Source organism: Jatropha curcas, chromosome 4, assembly GCF_041381405.1.
Source record: "Jatropha curcas cultivar XTBG-Jc1 chromosome 4, XTBG_Jcur_1.0, whole genome shotgun sequence".
Lineage (NCBI taxonomy): Eukaryota > Viridiplantae > Streptophyta > Magnoliopsida > Malpighiales > Euphorbiaceae > Jatropha > Jatropha curcas.
In genome coordinates this window covers 4,986,503-5,008,820 of record NC_143154.1, presented here as the reverse complement: position 1 = coordinate 5,008,820, position 22,318 = coordinate 4,986,503, and the positions used below count along the sequence as shown (strand labels likewise).

General features: G+C 33.3%; 1 protein-coding gene and 1 long non-coding RNA gene across 2 annotated transcripts; both read left to right on the top strand.

The window, feature by feature from the left end:
• Positions 1–3,543: 3,543 nt before the first annotated feature.
• On the top strand, positions 3,544–6,325 carry LOC149496743 (uncharacterized). Its single transcript, XR_016320655.1, has 4 exons — positions 3,544–4,216; positions 4,433–4,570; positions 5,258–5,339; positions 6,154–6,325. It is a non-coding gene; the product is annotated as an uncharacterized LOC149496743 (long non-coding RNA).
• Positions 6,326–14,200: 7,875 nt separating this feature from the next.
• On the top strand, positions 14,201–15,869 carry LOC149496742 (heavy metal-associated isoprenylated plant protein 12-like). Its single transcript, XM_089720461.1, has 2 exons — positions 14,201–14,530; positions 15,541–15,869. Exons 1-2 carry the CDS (start codon positions 14,446–14,448, stop codon positions 15,813–15,815), a joined length of 360 nt encoding a protein of 119 aa, XP_089576587.1. The 5' UTR covers positions 14,201–14,445; the 3' UTR covers positions 15,816–15,869.
• Positions 15,870–22,318: the final 6,449 nt, after the last annotated feature.

Genomic DNA, 22,318 nt, shown 5'->3' with positions numbered 1-22,318 from the left:
AAAAAAATTTTATAGGTAATTTGTTTATAATCTATTACTAAATTTCATTATTTACTGCTCATTGTTCTCTTCTAAAATTTTAAATTTTTTTTTTAAATTCATTAGTAATATGTAGGTTGTTTGTCGGTATTTTTTGATAATTTATAGGTAATTTGACAACAAATTATCATAATAAACGCATACATATGGCGCGCTTTTTACCAACAAGATTCAAATTTGTCGCTAAATTTTGTCGATGATTTGTTGAAAAATTAGGTGCCAACATTTTGCTCCCTTATAACCGACAAGTTTCAAATTTATCTATAAAATTTTATCAATTATTCGATGCTATTTTCTCATTAAATATTGACAAAAACCTTTTTCTGAAAAAATATGTCAACCTTGTTTTCAGGAAGCTAGGCAGGAAGTACGCCCGGTGCCATCTCCAAGCGCCTTCTCCCTTTAAGTAGTCCTTAAAATAAGTGAGCCCATAGGCTTAAATAAATGGACGTATCTCACAAAAGAGTCCCTGAAAGATCAACAAAGAGCGCCTCCCTCTACACCAAACCGATGACCCCATTGGTAAAATATTAGGAGGATGTATTGGATTAAGACTCTGTTAGATTTTAAAATTCCAATGGTATTCAATTTAGATTTTTTTTTAGAATCTATTAAAATTTTATGGTATTCAATTCAGATTCTTATAAAATTCATAAAATTTGATTATATTCAATTATGACTTTTTAAAAGTCCATATAAATTTTATGGGATTTAAAAAATTACTAATTTGAAAGGATTTATAAAATTATTGATTTCATTGGATTTTGAGTGCTAGGTATGAATAAAAAAGTCATTTACAAATATATCCTCCAACCCAAAGATTTTAAAAACCTTTTAAAATTGAACATAGTCTTAATCAAATACACTTCGTTAATAGGATGGAAGCGCGACTACCCGCAAATTTTAAACTATTTATATAGATATTCGTTTAAGATTTTACTATTTCTATCCATTCTAAACCCGTTTATATACTCATTTAAGGAGTGTATTGGATTAAGACTTTGTTAGATTTTAAAATTTCAATGGTATTCAATCTAGATTTTTTTTAGAGTTTATTAAAATTTTGTGATATTCAATTTAGACTCTTATAAAATCCATAAAAATCTGATGGGTATTCAATTATGACTTCTAAAAAGTCCATAAAATTTTGATGGTATTAAAAAAATTGTTAATTTGCTAGGATTCTATAAAATTATTAATTTTATTGGATTTTAGAGTGCTAGCTAGATATGAATAGAATAGTCATTTACAAATCCATCCTCCAGCTCTAAGATTTTAAAAATCTTTTAAAATCTAACATAGTCTTTATTTAATACACCCCCTTAATAGGATTGAAGCGGCGCAAGTACCTGCGAATTTTAAACTACCTGTATAGATATCCGTTTAAAATTTTACTACCACTATCTATTCTACACTCAGTTTAAATACCCATTAAAGTACCTGTATTCGAACCCATTTAAATTTTTACTACTCATATCCATCCAAAATCCATTAAAAGTACCTTTTAAACGAATAAGGTACTCACGAATCTTAAACTATCCAAATTCAAACTTATTTAAAATACATTTTTCACTAATAATGGATAGGGTATTCATGGGTACCACTATCAAACTCATTTAATATAGCGGTTAACGAGTAGCGGGTATCTAAATATCGATAACCATGGCCATTATGGGTAGTAATTTCACTATCCATATCTGTTACGAGTAGTAATTTCACTAACTATATCCGTTCCAAACCCATTTATAATTATCCATATCCTCTTTAAACAGATCGGATCTGTCTATTCAGCAAATAAATAGCAGTTTTTTTTATATTAATATATATGGTCGTGGCATTCATTTACTATTCATGTGATGGTATTAATACTTTTGAAAGGAGTTTTATTCGCCTGCTAAGCAGTGGTAATTCTAAAGATTCCCTAAGGGAAAAATAAAAATATCTCCTAAGGTGAAACGACCTGAAAATTCAATTTCGTAGAATTTTCATTTAAAAACTAAATTTTTATTCCAACTAATGAAATTTAGAAAAAAATCATTTATTATTGCTAAACCAGACCTGTAAACCAGTTTGGATTTTTCGAAAACCAAGTAAAAAACTCATAAACTAAGCAAAAACAGAGTCAAATCACTGAATTGGACCAAATCAATTCGTAACGAGCCTTTTCTTTCTTTTCCTTTCTCTTCTTCTTCTTTCCTGGGCTCCAGCGTGTGCCATTCCTCCCTTCTCGTTTTCGACCGCCGCTCGACGAGAGCGAGGTGGCGATTGACTCCCCTAAAGCCATTGGTCTCTTTTTTGACTTCCTTCTATGCAAGCAGAGCCTCTAATGTTGCAAATAGAGACTATCTCCATCAATAGTTCTCGTTCTTCAATCTCCGGTGATATCAGGCGACTCCGGCGACGTGAAGCTTCAAAGTGAGTCTCGATCGACTCAGCTCCTCCACGCGAACATTTTCCATCTAAGAATTGATTGATTCAGTGGAGGGAACGAAAACCACCATGAGCGGCAGTGTGGAGATGGCTATGGTGGTCGATCCGGCCAAACAAGCCATTACCTCCTCAAAAAGACAACATATTCGGCTTTTACAAATGATTTCGAGCATTTAGGCGTGCGGGTTGCTTGATTTTAGGCCGTTTGGATTTTTCAACTACCGTAGATAGTGGCGCCGGCAACACTCCGATGACCGGCCGGCGAGGCCCCAAGAGATAAAATCATCAACTCCTCATGTAGATTGCGATGCTATATGCCAATCATCATTCGGTAAGCAATAGAAACCTTATTCGAAGTTAATTGCAATTTTATGGTTTATTTCTCTTTAGGATTTGAACTTGATCTTTGACTATTGAAATTTTAATAATGTAGCTGGTAATTCGATCTTAAATTTAATTTGGGAATATAAATTCAGGTTTGAATTAGTAGATAACATGAGTAAGTTTTCATTGAACTAATTGTTATTCGAGGTTTAAGTCTCTGACAAGATATAGCAAATTGCAAATTGTTAACTTATCAAACTTAATCGAGCTTAGTTGATTTGTTACTATGGTTTGAAAAGATTATTGAGCCTTTTTAATTAAGGAATGTAAAGCTATGACTAGATGTAAACCCTAGATAATGATTTAGCAAAAGGCCTATGGAAAATTTAGTCATTGTATAATTTTGATATTTGGGAATTACAAATGCACTTTATCTTTAGATTATACGTGTGGAAAATCAAAATGTGAGCTTAATGGTTTAGTTGGAATGAGTTGAGAAAATTCGACTTGGGCAATGGATTTTACTATGAATGGTGTAATTAAAAATGGATTTAATGTTTTCAAAGCATGGGAATTGACACATATTGGAATAGGTGAAGTAGTAGATTTAATTCTTGCTAGGAAATAGTTAGTTGACATATCGTAAGTTGTAAATTAATTTAAATATTGTCGAATATATGATATTGTAATATCCCGAATTTTTATTTTCAAAACTTTAGAATTTTTATTAAATCAAAAATCCGAATTTTTTTTATAGTATGGGTCGTGAAGACCGAGCATTTCTAACTTGAGCCCAAATTTGAATTGAGCCCAAGCCCAAAAACAGAACGTTCAGAAATTTCGATGAAATAAAATGGAACTCTACGATATAAACTAATTATCCTAAATTAATTTATTGTTATCATTATTTGTTGTACTATTAGAAAGTTAATTGAAGAGATGTTTTATGACCCAACTAAATAATTAAATAAATTAAACCGGACCTAAAAATTAATTAACTGTGTCGAAACCACACGAATAATTGAAAAACCGAGCGAAAAAAAAAAAAAAAAAAAAAAAAAAAAAAAACCAAACGAAACGAGATCAAATCACTGAATCGGACCGAATCGGTTCGAATCGAACCGGACCGGCCCATTTCCTTTCTTTTCTTTTTTTTCTTTCTTTTTCTTTTCTTTTCTTCCTTCTTCTTCTCCAGTAGCGTGACCTCCTCCTCCTCCTCCTCCTCCTCCCTCTTCTTTGATCTCCTTCCTCCGGCCACCGAATTTGGCAAATGAATACTCTAAAAACATCTACTCAACGCGAGGAAGAAGATTATAGCGTAGATTTGAACTGAAATTGTGACTATTTCGAAGGGGAAGAGCTTGAAGTTTCGGACACCTTTTTCCGGCGATTCACGCCGTTTCAGGCAAGCCTAGGACACAAGGTGAGTACCAAATGACTCCTCTCTTCTTCCTCTTTAATTTGATGGCCTCCTCGTCGACTGAAATAGCCGGAATCGGAAAACCCAAAATGGGTATCACCGAACCTTTCCGATCAATTTTCGGCCAAATAGTTCGTACCCACCTTGATTTGAATACATATTAATGATCCTCTCATCGAAACGAATAAAATGATATATTGTTTGTTAATTTTGGTGAAGATTTGAATTTCCGGCCACCGTGCACGGTGGCGACGGCGGTGGTCCGGCGACTGGCCGGCGACACTCCGGTGAGGCACCAAAAGGCAGAATCTTCCTCTTCTCATGTAGGTTGTGGATCCGTCGTCTGATTTTCAATCGGTACACTCTAAAGCTTAATTCGCAATTTTTGAATAAATCCCGAATTAATTAATTAATGAACTTAATTAAGTATTTAAGTAAATTGAATTAAATATTGTTAAATATATTTTATGAATATTAAGTATAACTATAAGGTTGGTACAAAAAATATATATATATATTCCTAGCTAATAATAAATTTTAGGTATTAACAAATAAATAGTTATAGAACAATTAATTATAATGGATTATGTGAATTAAGTGACCGAATAAATGACGGATATGGCGGACGAGATTAGTGGATATGAATTTGCCCGATGGATGGGCTGTGTGTGTGGATTTGTGAAAATATGAAAAATTTGGATAGTCCAGTTTATAGAGAAAATGTTGCCGAATTTTTAATAAAACACTTAATGAAGAATTAAATTAGTTATATTCTTAAGAAGTAGTGACGACAAAAATTTGAAGTATTAAGAAATATTATACAATATTAGAATTATCATTATATAATATTTCTCACCGAATAATTAGAGATTTTATCTAAAGGTTATAAATTAGAATAGTTATTTATATAAATGAGAGAACCTAAATATATATGCGTATATAACAAGTGAATTAAATGACCGGTAGCCAAAATAAATAAACGAATGTGAAATATAAGTTTTTGAATTAAAATTCTTATTTAGAATTTTCTTATTTATTTTAAAGGTTTATAAAATACAAAATGCGAGGACAAAAGCTGGAAGCATGTGGCTAAAAAGGCAGTCCTTTTAAAGGACAATAAAGAACTGTGAGTAGTGTTAGATAACTAGTATCATCCGCCTGCATTCATGCATTCACGGCTAAATGCTATCATGCATTAATTTGTTGAATTGCCATATTGTGCTGCACTAATTGTTGATATTAAATAAATTATGTGATTACTTGTGCTGTGTATATACTGTGCCTTGTTTGTGTGGAATTGGGATGAAGTGGGCCACCATGGGTTTGTGAGGACGGTCTATGTGATATGGATCCTGAATATGATATGATATGAAATGTGACCGTCGGCCGGGAAAATGGGAGATCGGCGCCCCCGTGTGCACCTGATGATATGGATTATATAGAACCACAGGATGGCCTCTTGTTGTTGCGCACCTGATAATCTAGATTTGATTGTAGCCCGCAGGGTGGCCTCCTGTTGTGAGCACTTGATGATCTAGATTGGATGGAGACCACCGAGTTGCCTCCTGTTGGTATGGAAAAGAAAAGAGAGAAAATGGAAAAACAATGAGAGGACTGGTCAGTGAGGATAAGACCAGTTGGCCGTATGGGGGATCGGCTCCCTGGTGCACATGTATGAGAGGGCGAGCCATGTGTGAGGACGGCTCGTTGGGGTTTCAGGTGGTGCCACTGACTAATTTCCACGTGATGTGATTATATGAAGGTGATGATACTTGTGATTGCTGTTGTATTGCCATTTGTGTGACAAACTGCATGATCATATAATTAAACGGTAACTAGATAAAAATATTTAGCATCTGTGTGATTGTGTGGGGTGAGAGGGTTATCTAACCCTACTCATTGAGTTTGGCGCTCACCCCTGCCTACTATTTTTTTTCCAGGTAATAAAAAGAAAGAAAAGCCTTGTGGAGTTGAGACACTTATTGTAGAAGACTGTTAATGATAGAAATAACGATGTAAATACAAAGGTAGAGTTCCGCAATTGTATTCCAGTTGGGTTGTAATTAAATAATGAAAGTCCATTTTAAATATATGAACTGTATTTTGAATGCATATGCATAATAAGTTAATGGGCCCGAATCCATAAATATTTGTAGAATGTCGAATTGGAATAAGTTAGGCTTACTACGGGCTTCGGGGGCCTTAAGCCCACCCAGGTCCTAGTGCCGGTCCGGCTCACGAAAATGGGTCGTGACAGATATGGATCCATTGGTGCTTCCTAGTGGGCTTGGATGTGTTCTTATCCCTTGTTGCTTGTTTTGGTCTAATTAATATGTAAGGGATATGGGCTCATAGTGTTTATTTAAGTTGTTTTGGGTTGGTTTTATGATGCATGCAATCTGCCCAATATCAAGTTGTTTGTTTTGGGCTGGAAATGACTTTATTTTGTGTTTTAGAGTTAAGCCCATGTGTTTTGGCCCTAAGGCAGCCTAGTTAGATGCTCTTCTTTAGGGTTATGTTTGTTTAAGGCATATAAATAGCCTCCTTAAGATGTAAAACGAGATTTTTAGCATAATTTGAATCAAAGGCAGAATTGCTCATGCTCTTGCATGTTCTTCTTAATTAGAGTGATTGTGAGAATTTGCTATCCTCTAATTGCATCAAGAATTAAGGTAAACTTACCAATTTATTTGTGGCATTTATCTTGTTCTTTGCTTGATTATTGGTGTTACCGTTTCATTATAAATGTGGGGTGCCATAGAGCGTTTTAATCTCGATTATTGGTGTTTCCGTTTCATTATAAACGTGGGGTGCCATAGAGGCGAACTTACATCTCATTCCTTTGATTCCCGATCTCGGTTCCTTATCAATTATCTCAACCGCTTAACATAAATTATTTTATATTCTAAATAATACGATTTATCAATCCATTTATATATATATATATATATATATATATACCTATCTAAGCCAAATAACGCATAAATAGCTTTCACCGTTAACTCTTATCTAATATCTTTTAAATTGTACTGTACATTCAAAGCTTTAGAAATAACTACTTTACACACTTATACGAATATATCTCGTAAATCAAGTAGGAACTATATACATGTCTCTTATATCTCTCTCTCTCCATATCAATGCAAGGACCAAATTTTCGAAGACTAGTTCAAAGGTTCTTAGATTAAACATTCATACTAAGTAAAACATAGCCGATCTCGTAAAAGTTATCATATCCTAGAAATCCTAAATTCCAACTTAAACTATGATATAGCAAATTCTCTAATCATCAAGGAATTCAATGATTCATTTACAAAATTGCAATATAAAAGTAAATGACCTAGATGCTCCTATACAAGAATTCATTTATATCAAACAGGTAGTAAAAATCACAATTTCATCAATAGACTAACATATATAATATTTATCCTACTCAACTTAACTAGGACTTAGATTATGGCTCCCCTTAACAATATTTATTAAAAACTCATAAGTTAACTTATATAAATAATAGTCAAGGATTCTTATTTCTACCTCAAATCTTTTAACTATAATCAAAATTCATGAATTATATTGATAAGGAACCGGGATCGGGAATCAAAGGAATGAGATGTAAGTTCGCCTCTATGGCACCCCACGTTTATAATGAAACGGAAACACCAATAATCGAGATTAAAACGCTCTATGGCACCCCACATTTATAATGAAACGGTAACACCAATAATCGAGCAAAGAACAAGATAAACGCCACAAATAAATTGATAAGTTTACCTTAATTCTTGATGCAATTAGAGGATAGCAAATTCTCACAATCACTCTAATTAAGAAGAACATGCAAGAGCATGAGCAATTCTGCCTTTGATTCAAATTATGCCAAAAATCTCGTTTTACATCTTAAGGAGGCTATTTATATGCCTTAAACAAACATAACCCTAAAGAAGAGCATCTAACTAGGCTGCCTTAGGGCCAAAACACATGGGCTTAACTCTAAAACACAAAATAAAGTCATTTCCAGCCCAAAACAAACAACTTGATATTGGGCAGATTGCATGCATCATAAAACCAACCCAAAACAACTTAAATAAACACTATGAGCCCATATCCCTTACATATTAATTAGACCAAAACAAGCAACAAGGGATAAGAACACATCCAAGCCCACTAGGAAGCACCAATGGATCCATATCATTCCCCCTTTCCTCAAAAAGATTCGTCCTCGAATCTTAGTTAAAAGTTGAGGTATCCTTTTGCTTGCTAGGATCAGTCCACTTCTCCTTAGAATCCATGCCCTTTTCTTTACTCTTCTTCTCCTTTTTAGACCGTATTGAACTCCATTGTTTGCTACAACCTGAATATGCCTTTGCAACACCTTTGTCTCCATTGGATTGCTTCTATTGACTAGTTGATTTGGAATGGTGGAGCCAAGAATGAAATCGATTTGATGTTCTATCCCTCTCAAAGGTGGCAATCCACTAGGCAACTCTTCAAGAAAGACATCAGTGAACTCCTCTTTCTCTCTCTCAAGCAACTTTTTCTGATCAATATTCACTTCTTGAGGTGTCAATGGTGCAAGAACCACCTTTTCACCCTCACATGAAGATTGGACAATCTCTTCTGGAACCACATGTTCAAAGTCCTGCAAAAGATCAACAAACACACTTGGCAAGGATGGGTTAAGATCATTAGTGGCCAAATAAGCTCCCTTGCACAAAGGTACAAGTATAGGCTGAGTGTTGTACAAAGCATGTTTATCCTCACTTGTCCTAGCTATCAAACTCACATTCTTTTCTTTTTCTTTTCCCTCTTTCTTTTTATATGCACTATGTGTATTTTCACTCATTTTATTTTCAATCGCCTTTTCTTTCTTTTCAACATGAATTCTCATACTTTCATTTTACATTGATCTACATACACTTCCTTTGACCAAACTGGTGTTAGAATGGTCTTATGCTCTTCCTTTGTGGATGAATATCTATTGAGGTAATCCACATTCTTCCTTCCCTGCACCCTTCCTAACTCATTATTCAAATCCTTAAAGTAACGATCAGGATTATCGACCTTCTTCTCTTCATGAGTTTGAAATCTAGTTGGTGTACCACTAGGTCGAGCTCTTCTTGTATTAGAGCGTTGGGCAGCTTTAAACTCCTGCAACTCCTTTCTCATATCTTGGACGGAATTGTTGAAAGTTCTAAACTGTCCTAGGATTGACTCCATTACAAGTTTCAACTGGGGATCCTCCATTTGACTTCCCTCCCCACTATTATCTCCAAATGTGCCTGCACTCATGGTTAGTGTTCAAAATAGAAATCACAAAAACATTTGAATTAGTGATAAAGCACTCCCTCACGTGTTTACACTCCTCAATCACTCCTTGCAATTCCTCCAATTGTACTTCAGAATCGTAGATTAACCAACCAATTCGAAAGCACGTTTTAGAATCAAGGAAATAAATCTTAACAGTAAAAGTAAGCACAAACTCTAGAAAGAAGACTCAAAACGATAATGGATGGTAGTACAAGGACAAGATGATGTACTACTTGATTATATTAATTTAGAGTGTAGTGAACAAACAAATTCACCCTAATAATGTAATAGAGGCAAAAGAAAGCTCAAAACAAGAATAAACAAACTAGAATTTAAAAGACAAATTCTGGATATAATGTATGAATTTAGTTCACTACAAGCAAACCAAATATGGACCTAATTTACTTCTACCCAATCAAAGCAAGCAAACAAAGAAAACCCAAAAAAAAAAAATTTTTTTTAAGGTACTGTAGCACGGATGCTTCTGAGTTCCTGTAGCAAGTTACTGTAGCAAGCGTGCATGACTTGTATCTTCACTTAACCCACAAATGTGACCCAATTTAGGTAGGGTAAGGCCTTAACAAGGTATAAGTGGATGGTTTGTGTCTCCCAATTTCAATTTAGGTAGGTAATGACTTAATATTTAGGTTGTCCAACAATGACTTTTGTGTTTTTTCAAGATAAGATCCCAAATCAAGTCAAAATATGATATCCTTCAATTGAATGTAAGGTAGACTATCAATAAATTCCCAAATCAAGTCAAAATGGCTTTAGGTTGTCCAGCAATTGTGTCTTCCAATTTCAATCTAGGTAGATATTGACTTAGTATGTAGGTTGTCCAACAATTTTGTGTCTACTAATTCAACTTAAGTAGGTAATGACCTTAACAAATTCTGACTTTTCTTTCTTTAATAATGACCTTTTTTTTTTTGTGTTGTAAGATCTAATTAATAAGATCTAAGGCTGCAATGTCTGGATCTTTTTTTTTTTTTTTATCAAGAAACAAGCAAACAACAAGAATAATCAAAGATAGATCTTGAATTAGTCAAAAGGGTAACTAGAAAATGATGCAAACTATAAGAAGATACAAAGAGAAAACTAGATTCAAGAAGATTTAAAGAGAAATTATCTAAATCCAACAAGATCTAAAGAGAAATTGTCTAGATCCAACAAGATCTAAAGAGATAATGTCTAGATCCAACAAGATCTAAAGAGATAATGTGTAGATCTCAGAATGAAAAGAAAACACGAAGATAAACAACAATGAATCCAACAACAAGAAAACTCAAATTCCTAACTAAGATAACAGAACTTACCCCAAAACTTTGATTTGGCTCTGATACCAAATGATAAGGAACCGGGATCGGGAATCAAAGGAATGAGATGTAAGTTCGCCTTTATGGCACCCCACATTTATAATGAAACGGAAACACCAATAATCGAGATTAAAACGCTCTATGGCACCCCACGTTTATAATGAAACGGTAACACCAATAATCGAGCAAAGAACAAGATAAACGCCACAAACGAATTGATAAGTTTACCTTAATTCTTGATGCAATTAGAGGATAGCAAATCTCTCACAATCACTCTAATTAAGAAGAACATGCAAGAGCATGAACAATTCTGCCTTTGATTCAATTTATGCCAAAAATCTCGTTTTACATCTTAAGGAGGCTATTTATATGCCTCAAACAACCCTAAATTTAAAGAAGAGTATCTAACTAGGCTGCCCTAAGGCCAAAACACATGGGCCTAACTATTACACTCAAAATAGAATCATTTCCAACCCAAAATAGACAACTTAATATTGGGCAGATTGCATGCATATAAAATTAGCCCAAAACAACTTAAAACAAACACTATAAGCCCATATCCCTTACATATTAATTAGACCAAAACAAGCAACAAGGGATAAGAACACATCCAAGCCCACTAGGAAGCACCAATGGATCCATATCAATAATTGGGTGTTAATGCTGATATTTAAGAGGATGGGTACTTGACTTGGTTGATTGCCCGGCGGATGGGCTGTGTGGGTTGACTAATTATATAGCGAGTATTTGACATTATTTTTAACAGGTAGTTAGTACAAATTTTAGAGTAGGTGCTACCGAAATTTTGGTGGAATTTAGATTAGCTATAGCCAATAATTACTTATAAGATTATTAGGAAATAAAATCTTCTAATTCTTTATTTAAATAAAGTCTTCTGTCTAATCCAAACTAGAGCTTCCTTTCTCCTCTATCACTGTGACTAATAATAAATAGTGCATACCTTCATTGCAGACGCATACCATATACCTTATATTATATATATAAATGATAATTTAATATACCTTTCATATTATTAAATTATTGTTAATATATTATTATACACACTTGTATCATATTTGTATTATGCTAATACTAATTATACCTTTATGTTGCGCATTAAAGATTGATTTGGTGTATTACGTTGAATGAATTGCTTGATTACTTATACTATGAATTTGTTGTGCTTTGTTTGTATGGAATTGGGATGAAGTAGGCCACCACTGGTTTGTGAGGGTGATATACGATACTATCGGCCGTGTATGGGGAGATCGGCGCCCCCATGTGCACCTGATATTATATGATATGGAAAAACCATGAAGTGGCCGCCTATTGATATGAAAAAGAAAAGAGAATATATAAAAAGTAAATATGGGAGACGACTAGTCAAGTGAAGATTAGACCGGTCGGCCAGGTATAGGGGATCGGCTCCCACGGAGGCCTTAAGCTTACCTAGGCCTTAGTGTCGATCCGACCCATAGAAACAGATCGTGATATAAGGTAATGGGTTACTCCTACAGCTTGTCCTTGTAGCGAAACGAGTATCCTAAAATACATGTACCGCTTCCATCCTTGTCCTTTAAGGTGTAAAACATTGTATTAATTATTAGATTAATTTTGAATTAATTTATGTGCTGAGAATTTGATATTTTGACAAAAATTATTATTAATACTGCTGTAATTTTTCAAAGTTAATTTGATTATTTTCTAGAATTTTTATGGCTTCATTTCAATTCAATAAAGATTTAATCAAATAAAAAAAGTTGTAAAAGCTTTGGAATAGTCGAAGAACTTAAGAATACATTTTTGTGACCGCTAGGCTCAATGAGCCGCAGGCAGCGGGCTATGAATCAAATCTGTCTCGATGTGCAGCATCTCCTTACGCGAGCTCCGGCAACCTGCACAGGTCCTAGTTAGCAGTAATTGCTGGTTTTCAATTTTAAATTAATATATATATATACTTGAGATTTTTCAACTGTTCAGTTAAGTGACTAGAACCCCGTGGTCTTCCTACCACATCGTGACTATTTTGGGAACGTGGGATGGCCGTCGGCGACGCTGGCCATTGTAGGCCTTTCACTGTAGGAGACAGTAAGGTATTAATGAAGAACAAAAATAATTTTGGAGCATATGATACATTTTACTTTTTGGTCCCTTATTGTTTTTCAGTTTCTCAGTTTTTCAACTGTGTTCCAAAACTTGTAATTTGTTCAATTAGGTCTTGAAATTAATTTTGATTGGATTTATAAAAATCATTGTAATTTCATCAAAGTCAATCAAAATCTATTAAAAAAAAGTCTCACTAATTCCATAAAACTCTTATAGAATTCTCGTGGAATCTGTGAAAATATTAGGACATCATTGAATTCCGTCAAACTCAACGATTCTTTTAAAATCTAACCATTCTTTTAAAATCTATTAATTATACAACTACACCTTTTCAATTTTTCGCCCTCCCTCTCTTCCATTCCTCGCTTTCTCTCTACCTCTCTCTTCTCTTTCTATAGAACAAAAGGGTTGCCTTTAATTATGTTCAATCGAATCATTGGAGCTGGAGTTGGATCACTCATTTCGAGGATTAAAGATGTATGAGTTCAATTATTTCACAGTTGACTATTTGTTTCGTATAAAGGAGTTGTATCAAATTTTCCACTTTATTAAATTTATAGTAAATTTGTACACTATCAAAATTAAAAATGTTGACTTCAATCAAAATGTTGATGATGATAGTGGGTGATGGTGAAGGTGTTGGGTGGGTTGAGATGAAGAAGAGATCGGATAGAAGGAGAAAGAAATTAAAATTAAAAAAGTACTTTTTATTTATATTAAAATTTAATATATTTTTGTATTTTAAAATGTAAAGAGCAATAGCAAATACATTTTCAAATAAAATCGATGAAAATTTTAAAATATGATGCAACTGTAAAACAAAATAAAGCTTGAGTTAGACAATTCTATTAGACAATTTTCCATTCAAAGGTTGAGACTTTACACACAAGATTGATCATGTTACTAATACCATGCAAGGATCCAAATCCCAAATTCAAATTTCATTTGTCATTAATAAAGAAACAACTCATCCCAGGCCTCTCAGAGCAAATGGGGAATATTTGATTATGTGAACCGTTAAATGGATACTGACTAGATCGTCGTGGTTAAAAAAAAAAAAATCAGATAAGTAAAAGTTAGATAACAGTTGAAGAAATATTTTGCTTATAATTTATCCGAAAAATACAAATATTGACCAATTCCATTTGGTTGTTAGCTTGTTGATTTTGATTACAACATATGGTGCATTTGTGTCCACCGCCCGCCTGCAGAATCAAACCAATAAATATTTCCCAATTCCAAAAACAAAAGTCAGGATTTTATGGGTTAAATAACCAAAGTTTTAGACTTAGACATTGCGTAAAAGACAAGCTTTCTGAACACAAAGCTTTAAACATTTCTTTGGGAAGGTGAACAACCCAAAGGTTCTTTACACCAAACCTCTTCTTTCATTGCTTTCTTTTATGAAATACGAAATGGAAAATAAATGATAAATAGGGCATTAGGGTTTGTTGATGAAGTTTTAGATTTCTAAAGAAAAAGTTGAGCTTCGCTTAGCTTAGTTCCATGGTACAAAGGACTGTGTTGAAGGTTGATGTTTCATGCCAGAAATGCAAGAAGAAGATCCTCAAAGCTGTGTCTTCACTTCAAGGTTAGTACATATTTCATATATTGTTTTGTGATTTTTATTTTACTTTATTATTTAGTGCATTTACTTTATTTTCATATTACCCATAACTTTCAAATTTTCTTGACTATTTATTTCTAATTGATTCAAATATTAGATAGCAATCTTAATCTCATTTGAAACTTCTGCGAAAGCAAATGATTGTAAGTTTAAGAACTTCTAAAAAACGTGTAGGAAATTCTAAGGCTGACCATAAGCTACTTAAACCCATAAAATCCAACTAAACAATTTGGTTTGATGGTTTTTAAAATTTTCAATTTCGATTTTGATTTTAATTCAAAATTCAAAATTTTTCATCTTAGTTCGATTATCATTAAAATGGAAACCAAATCTAATTATTGCTTAAAAATAATTTAAAATAAAAAAAATCAAAATGAATCAACTTAGTTCGATTCAATTTTGTTCTTTAATTAATGGAATCAATTTAGATATTAAAGAGTTTTTCATACTCGGTCTAGTTTTGACCAAATCATCTATTTGCACCTCTAAAAAATTTCAAATGTTATTTTATAATTTATATTTTAAAAAATTAAAATAGGTTTTAAACTATAGTTTTACAAATTAATCTACATAAGAAAAAAAAAGTGAGTAGATAGAACAATACTCTTTTTTTTTTTTTTTTTTTTTTTTTTGATTTTGAAATTAGATTGAGCAACACCTAACAATTATTTAATATAGTTTTTTATTTTTTTTCATTTTGAAGTGAGATAGAGCAATACCTAAGAAAATATTTAATATAATTGTTCTAATATTCACAATTGGTCAAACTAAAACTTAAATATTATGCGTCCTATGTCATGATGTGACAATTAAATACATTTTTAGTTTAATTGAATTTAGTAAATAAAATAATAATTCAAAATAGTTAGTATGTCATTTATTTTTAATTAGAACTCTGACAATTTTGATTAAGATAATAGTAATATTTACTTGAGGTAAGGACTTTTGTTTTTTCCTGGTATATTATTATTTAGGTGTAGATAAGATTGAAGTTGATGAAGCCAAGGGGACATTAACGGTAACAGGAACTGCAGATCCATACGACATCATAGTCCGTGTAAGAAAAGCAGGAAAACATGCGGAGGTAGTGAGCATTGGGCCTCCTCCTCCTCCGCCCAAACAAGATGCAAAAAAGCCCGAACAAAAAAAGCCCGACTCAGTCCATTATCCCCCCTCCTGTACACAATGCCAGCGAATTGTTGTCGTGCCAATGGGCTATGAGCCCAGCCCATCATGCTCCATAATGTGACGAACTCATTTCTGAGTATCAATTAAAAAACAGAAGGGGAACATTGTATCGTTAGTTCTTCTATTTTTTTTTTTAATCAATTGACAAGAATAAGTTCAATATTCCATATGCCCAAAAAACAAAAAAAAAAAAAGGCACAACCTAGGATCAATTGATAGGTGAAAAAGGAAAACGGATAATATAATAAAATGATTACCATCTTATTGGATAAATAACTTTTAATATTTTGACTAAGATAAATAAATATTATAAACTATTATTTATATTATTCGGTCAGTATAGTACTTGTAACGTATTTAGAGGCCGAGAGAGTAGATCACGACACTTTATATACCCCTAATATTTTTAGACAACACTACAAGAAAAATAAATAATTATTATAACAGTTAAATTATTTTAAAAGACTGGTCAGGCGCACCAATGCAATTCTGGGTAAGGGAATTGGGTACGCCGGCCCGTTGGAAGCCGACGCCCGGAAAAACCGGCCTCTATTAACCTATGATTTCTAATTTATTTTAGTTAGAAAAGCCAAATTATTTATTTACTTAAACCCAATCCAAATAAATCAGACCGAGTTTCTATTTAGAAAATTATTTAATCGTTCCAAACAAATCTAATTATCACATAACAATTATTCAAATTAAAGCAATTAAATCAAGCAATCAAACCAAATAAATAAAAAGACCCGCTCTTGCCTTATGGTTCAAGACGGGCGACAAACCGAGTCAAAAATATATAATGGAATAAATAAATGACCCGCTCTTACCTTATGGTTAAAGGCGGGCTACAAACCGGATCCAAAAATATATATACAGAATCAAAAATTAAATCCATAAACCAATAAAAATTCATACAAATAATAAAATAATAAAATTCATACAAATAAATATATATAATCACATTTTAATATTTTAAGCTCAATTAAATTATAATCTGTTCATAGTTGGACATTCTCAGACTAGATTTTATTTTTATGCAAAATTTATATTTTTTTTTATTATTATTTCTAGAAAAATCGATGAACAGTACTGTTCATCGATGAACAAACAGTACTGTGAACAGTGCATGCACAGTGCATAAATAGTGCAAGAATAGTGATAAACAGTGCATAAACAGTGTATTTCTGAAAAATTAAGAACATTTACTGTTCATCGATGGACAATTACTGTTCATCGATGAACAGATGCGTATTTTTTGCCCAGAATTTATTTTTAAATGATTTTTTACATAATTTCTTGTTCAAATGTAATTTAAGGACATATAAAATGGCCAAATATAAACGAAATATAATTTAAAGAAGCTTAAATTATTAAAATTACAAGAATATATAAAAATATAGAAATATGTAAAAGATACAAAAAATGTTAAGGAAATTACCTGATCCTCAGATTGAGGATTATAAATGGATCAGATCTCCCAGAAGCTTTGTTTCCAAGGATTTAAATGTGTTTTCTTTATATTTATTTTTTTTTTTTTTGTTATTTTCTCTTTGATTCACCTAAAATTAATATCTAATAGCAATTTTCCTTCAAATCAACTCACAAGAGTGTTTGGAGGAAAATGTGGCTGAAGTGTAGTGTTGTTTGTAGTAGTGTGTGAAGAAGTGTGTAGTAGTGAAGAGTGTAAAAATTGTGAGAAAGAGATGAATTTATAGAGCTAGGTTAGGACTGTAGCTACAGTAGCACAGCTACTGTAGCACGCGTCTTTTTTTTTTTTTAAAATTTAATTTAATTTTATTATTATTATTATTATTTATTTTTTTAAATCCTTGGATTAAAAGACTTCTAGACAATCCATATCCTCGTGTCCTCATCGGATCAGGCGGGGCATAAAAAACACACGTCAACAGTTTGCCCCCACACTTTAGCATTAATTGCATAACCAATTAATGTTAAAGTGGCCCACTGCCGCACCTTCAATATTGGCTTCAATCTCCAAAGCTCGGTTTGATTGGCCTTGAAGTCACCTCCGAAACTCTGTCTGATTGGCTCGAAGGGTTCTGGTTGTGTCGATTTGATCGTCTGGTTACGTCCAAAGCTCAGTCTGATCGGCTTTGTCGATTGCCATCGGATCTGTGATCAACTCCAAAGCTCAGTCTGATTGGCTTTGAAGTCACCTCCGAAGCGCGGTCTGACTCGAAGGATTTTGGTTATGTTGATTTGATCATCTGGACGCGTCCAAAGCTCAGTCTGATCGGCTTTGTCGGCTCCCGTCGGATCTGTGATCAACTTCAAAGCTCGGTCTGATCGGCCTTGAAGTCACCTCCGAAGCGCGGTCTGATTGGCTCGAAGGATTTTGTGGAATTTGTGATCATCTCCAAAGCTCGGTTTGATTGGCTTTGAAGACACCTCCTCAGCTCAGTTTGATCGGCTTTAGAGGGTTTGATGGTGTCCAAAGCTCAGTATAATCGGCTTTGTTGTTCACCTCTTCAGATCAGTGTAATCGACTTTAGAGGATTTGATTGTGTCCAAAGCTCGGTGTAATCGGCTTTGGAGTGTTTACCTCTTCAGCTCAGTGTAATCGGCTTTAGAGGATTTGATTGTGTCCAAAGCTCGGTGTAATCGGCTTTGGAGTGTTTACCTCTTCAGCTCAGTGTAATTGGCTTTAGAGGATTTGATTGTGTCCAAAGCACAGTGTAATCGGCTTTGGAGTGTTTACCTCTTCAGCTCAGTGTAGAGGATTTGATTGTGTTCAAAGCACAGTGTAATCGGCTTCGTCCACCTCCTCAGCTCGGTATAATCGGCTTTGGAGTGTTTGATTGTGTCCAAAGCACAGTGTAATCGGCTTTGTCCACATCCTCAACTCGGTGTAGTCGGCTTTAGAGGGTTTGAAAAGAGTTCAAAGCACGGTGTAGTCGGCTTTGTTATTCACCTCTTCAGCTCGGTGTAATCGGCTTCAGAGGGTTTGAAAAGAGTTCAAAGCACGGTGTAGTTGGCTTTGTTGTTCACCTCTTCAGCTCTGTGTAATCGGCTTCAGAGGGTTTGCAAAGAGTCCAAAGCACGGTATAGTCGACTTTGTCCACCTCCTCAGCTCGGTGTAGTCGGCTTCAGAGGGTTTCAAAAGAGTCCAAAGCACGGTGTAGTCGACTTTGTCCAACTCCTCAGCTCGGTATAATCGGCTTCAGAGTGTTGGGTTGTGTCCAAAGCACAGTGTAATCGGCTTTGTCCACCTCCTCAGCTCGGTGTAATCGGCTTCGGAGTTTTTTTTTTTTTTTTTTTTTGAAAAGAGTAATTTCTATGTACAAACAGAATTTCTGTATACAAACAGATTTTGCGTTTGTTAAATGTTGGGGCGTCAACGGCTTCGAGAAACCATCACCTGTTGACCTGAAAACATTTTCAAAAGAAAAGAGCAATTTCTGTGTACAAACAGATCTTGCCTTTGTTAAATGTTGGAGCATCACATGCCCCCATGCATTAATAATCAAATTTTCAGGTATACTTTTCCTGATGCAGTGTTTGAAAGAAAACTTACCTGCTAGAGGGTAATTTGGTAGATTTGGTGATTTTGCCCCCTGTGTGGCGAGCCGCACACCGACTTCAAATTGATTGACTTTTTTTGTTTTTTTTTTATTTTAAATTTGCTTTGTTCATGCACAAAGAAAACAAAACCACGGAGACAAAAAGGAGGCATCCCACTTGCTTACAAGGATGGTCCACCTTGTTAATGCGAGCATAAATGCTCATCTACTTTATTCCAAAATTGACAAAGGACAACAAAATGACAACTAGTAAGAATTACCGCTTTATTCGAATGCCAGTTGCTTGTATCTTCCCTTTTTTTTTCTTCAATGAACAATTCCAGCAGTTTTTTTATTGATTCACATTTCCTGCACAGCAAAAGGGCAACAACAAATCTTTTCTTTCGAAATTATTTGCTGGATTAGCATTTGGGCCATGAAAGCACATTCAAGTGGATTATTTAGCTAAGGACAAAATTTACATTTTTTTTTGTTTTTTTTTTAATTTATTTTCTTTTTTATTTTTTTTTATTTTTCTTCTTTTTCAAATTGTATTCCTATAATCACTTTAAAACAAAAACAACAAACGTAAAAATGTATAAAAACAACATGCAGTCATGCAAATGAAAATAACATAACAAAATTGCCCACTTTGCGAGGCTATCAATTTCTCCACACTTAGTTCTTTGCTCGTCTCAAAGCAGAAACATTCATCTTTTTTTTCTTTTTTTTTTTTGAACTCATGTTGATCATGTTTATTTTTTATTCGTTGATTTAGACTTCTTAAGTAATCTACCAAAGATAAGAGATTGAAGTGTTTATGAACCAAGTGGTATAAATAAATATGACATTTAAAATTTCAATGTAGCAAACAAAAATCTAAAGTATACAAAATCTATTCATTTAACATACGAGATAGGCAATCCTCCTTCCTTAGAATGCAGAATAGGAAGTACTTAGGACAATTTTAGCACACATGCATTGTTTCTTATCTCAAGGTATTTTTAGGTAACCTATTCCTTTTTACAAAGTGGTTGCATTTTATGCTCTATACCACATTTTCTTTTTTTTTTTCTCCTTTTTTTTTTATTTTTTATAGACAGATGTGGGAATGTGAATGGTAAATGGTTGCATTTTATGCTCCGTACCACTTCGTTTTAGAACAGATTTCTATTATTCCCTCCATCTTATTATTTTTTTTGTTTTTCAAAATACCCTCATCCTTTATTGACTTGAAACATACAAGTATTATGACTTTAGTTTCCCTTTCCTTCCTATTCTTCATTTAAGTTAGGATTCATGCTTCTCTAAGGTCAAAGATAATGTCTAGAAGATTAATATTTACCAAAGAAAAAATTTTGCGTCATACTTTAATACCTAAGTTCATAAAATCATTTAAATCTCTTAATCATGATATATTATTCAAGACTTCTATTTCAACAAGCAAAATATAAACCAATCAACATGTAGAGACTAAAACATTGAACTAAGGTAAAGAAATTGACACTTTTTTTGTCACACATTTTTTATTATTATTTTTTTTACACTTATTTTTTTTTATAAGTGAAATGAACTGAAAATATAGGTCTCCTCTACACTTTGAAAGACACAGTGTCTTCATCGTGGGAGGATACATGTATAAAATACAAAATGAACATTCATAAAACACACAAGAAATTAAAAACAACGCACAGAAAATCCCTAGGCCTCCCGAACTTGAAGGTGACAGAGTAAAAAAATTTTTTTTTTTTTTTTTTGAAATATTTCATCCACTTCCGTTCCATACATGCTTGGTTTGCCTGGATCGTGCGCAGTTGTTGTCCCATGTCAAAAACTGTGATCTGCAAACTCTCTTTTGATTGCTGTAAGGCATCCACTTCTTTTGTTTGAGAAGACGATGTGAATGGTGCTTTGCCTTTTTTCTGTCTTTGCACTTGTATGCATGAAGAATATAGGCACATAGATGAGAAATGCAAATCTAATGTGCCAATGATCAGTATGGAAATAAGATCTTATTTTATTATGATTGGACCTAAAATTCAGCATGAATAACATAGCAATTATTTACTTTGCACTAAAACATTTCTAGCATTATCTGTTGTCGACTATTCCTTTTGGATTTTACAGTCGGCTATTTTCTCTCAAGTCCTTAATTTTTGCCTTGGAATGAAAGAATTTCCAAGCGAAAAATTTTTTTGTGTCCTTACTTTTTGCCTTGGAATAAATGGTCCCAAGCAGGATCTTATTTTGATTAATTACAATTTTTTTTGCAATCTCACGCTTATTTTCAAATAATGCGGAAAATGTGAAAATTCAAAGGAATCTCAACCCCCCTTATAGCTCTCTTTTTTTTTTGGGTATCAATTCACTATAAACAATTGCATTATGTTATTCAAAACGAATTAGAGGTCCACTCTCAAAATCAAGATCAAATGTCCATACTGAAAATTAGCTTTTATTAATGTATGGCTGAAACAAAAAATAATAAATAACCCGCTCTTGCCTTATGGTTAAAGGCGGGCGACAAACCGGATCCAAAAATATATATACAGATCGAATCAAAAATTAAATCCATAAACCAATAAAAATTCATACAAATAATAAAATAATAAAATTCATACAAATAAATATATATAATCACATTTTAATATTTTAAGCTCAATTAAATTATAATCTGTTCATAGTTAGACATTCTCAGACTAGATTTTATTTTTATGCAAAATTTATATTTTTTTTATTATTATTTCTGGAAAAATCGATGAACAGTACTGTTCATCGATGAACAAACAGTTACTATTCATCGATTATTAGAAAATTCGTGAACAGTGCATGCACAGTGTATAAATAGTGCAAGAACAGTGATAAACAGTGCATAAACAGTGTATTTCTGAAAAAATTAAAAACATTTACTGTTCATCGATGGACAATTACTGTTCATCGATGAACAGATGCGTATTTTTTGCCCAGAATTTATTTTTAAATGATTTTTTACATAATTTCTTATTCAAATGTAATTTAAGGACATATAAAATGGCCAAATATG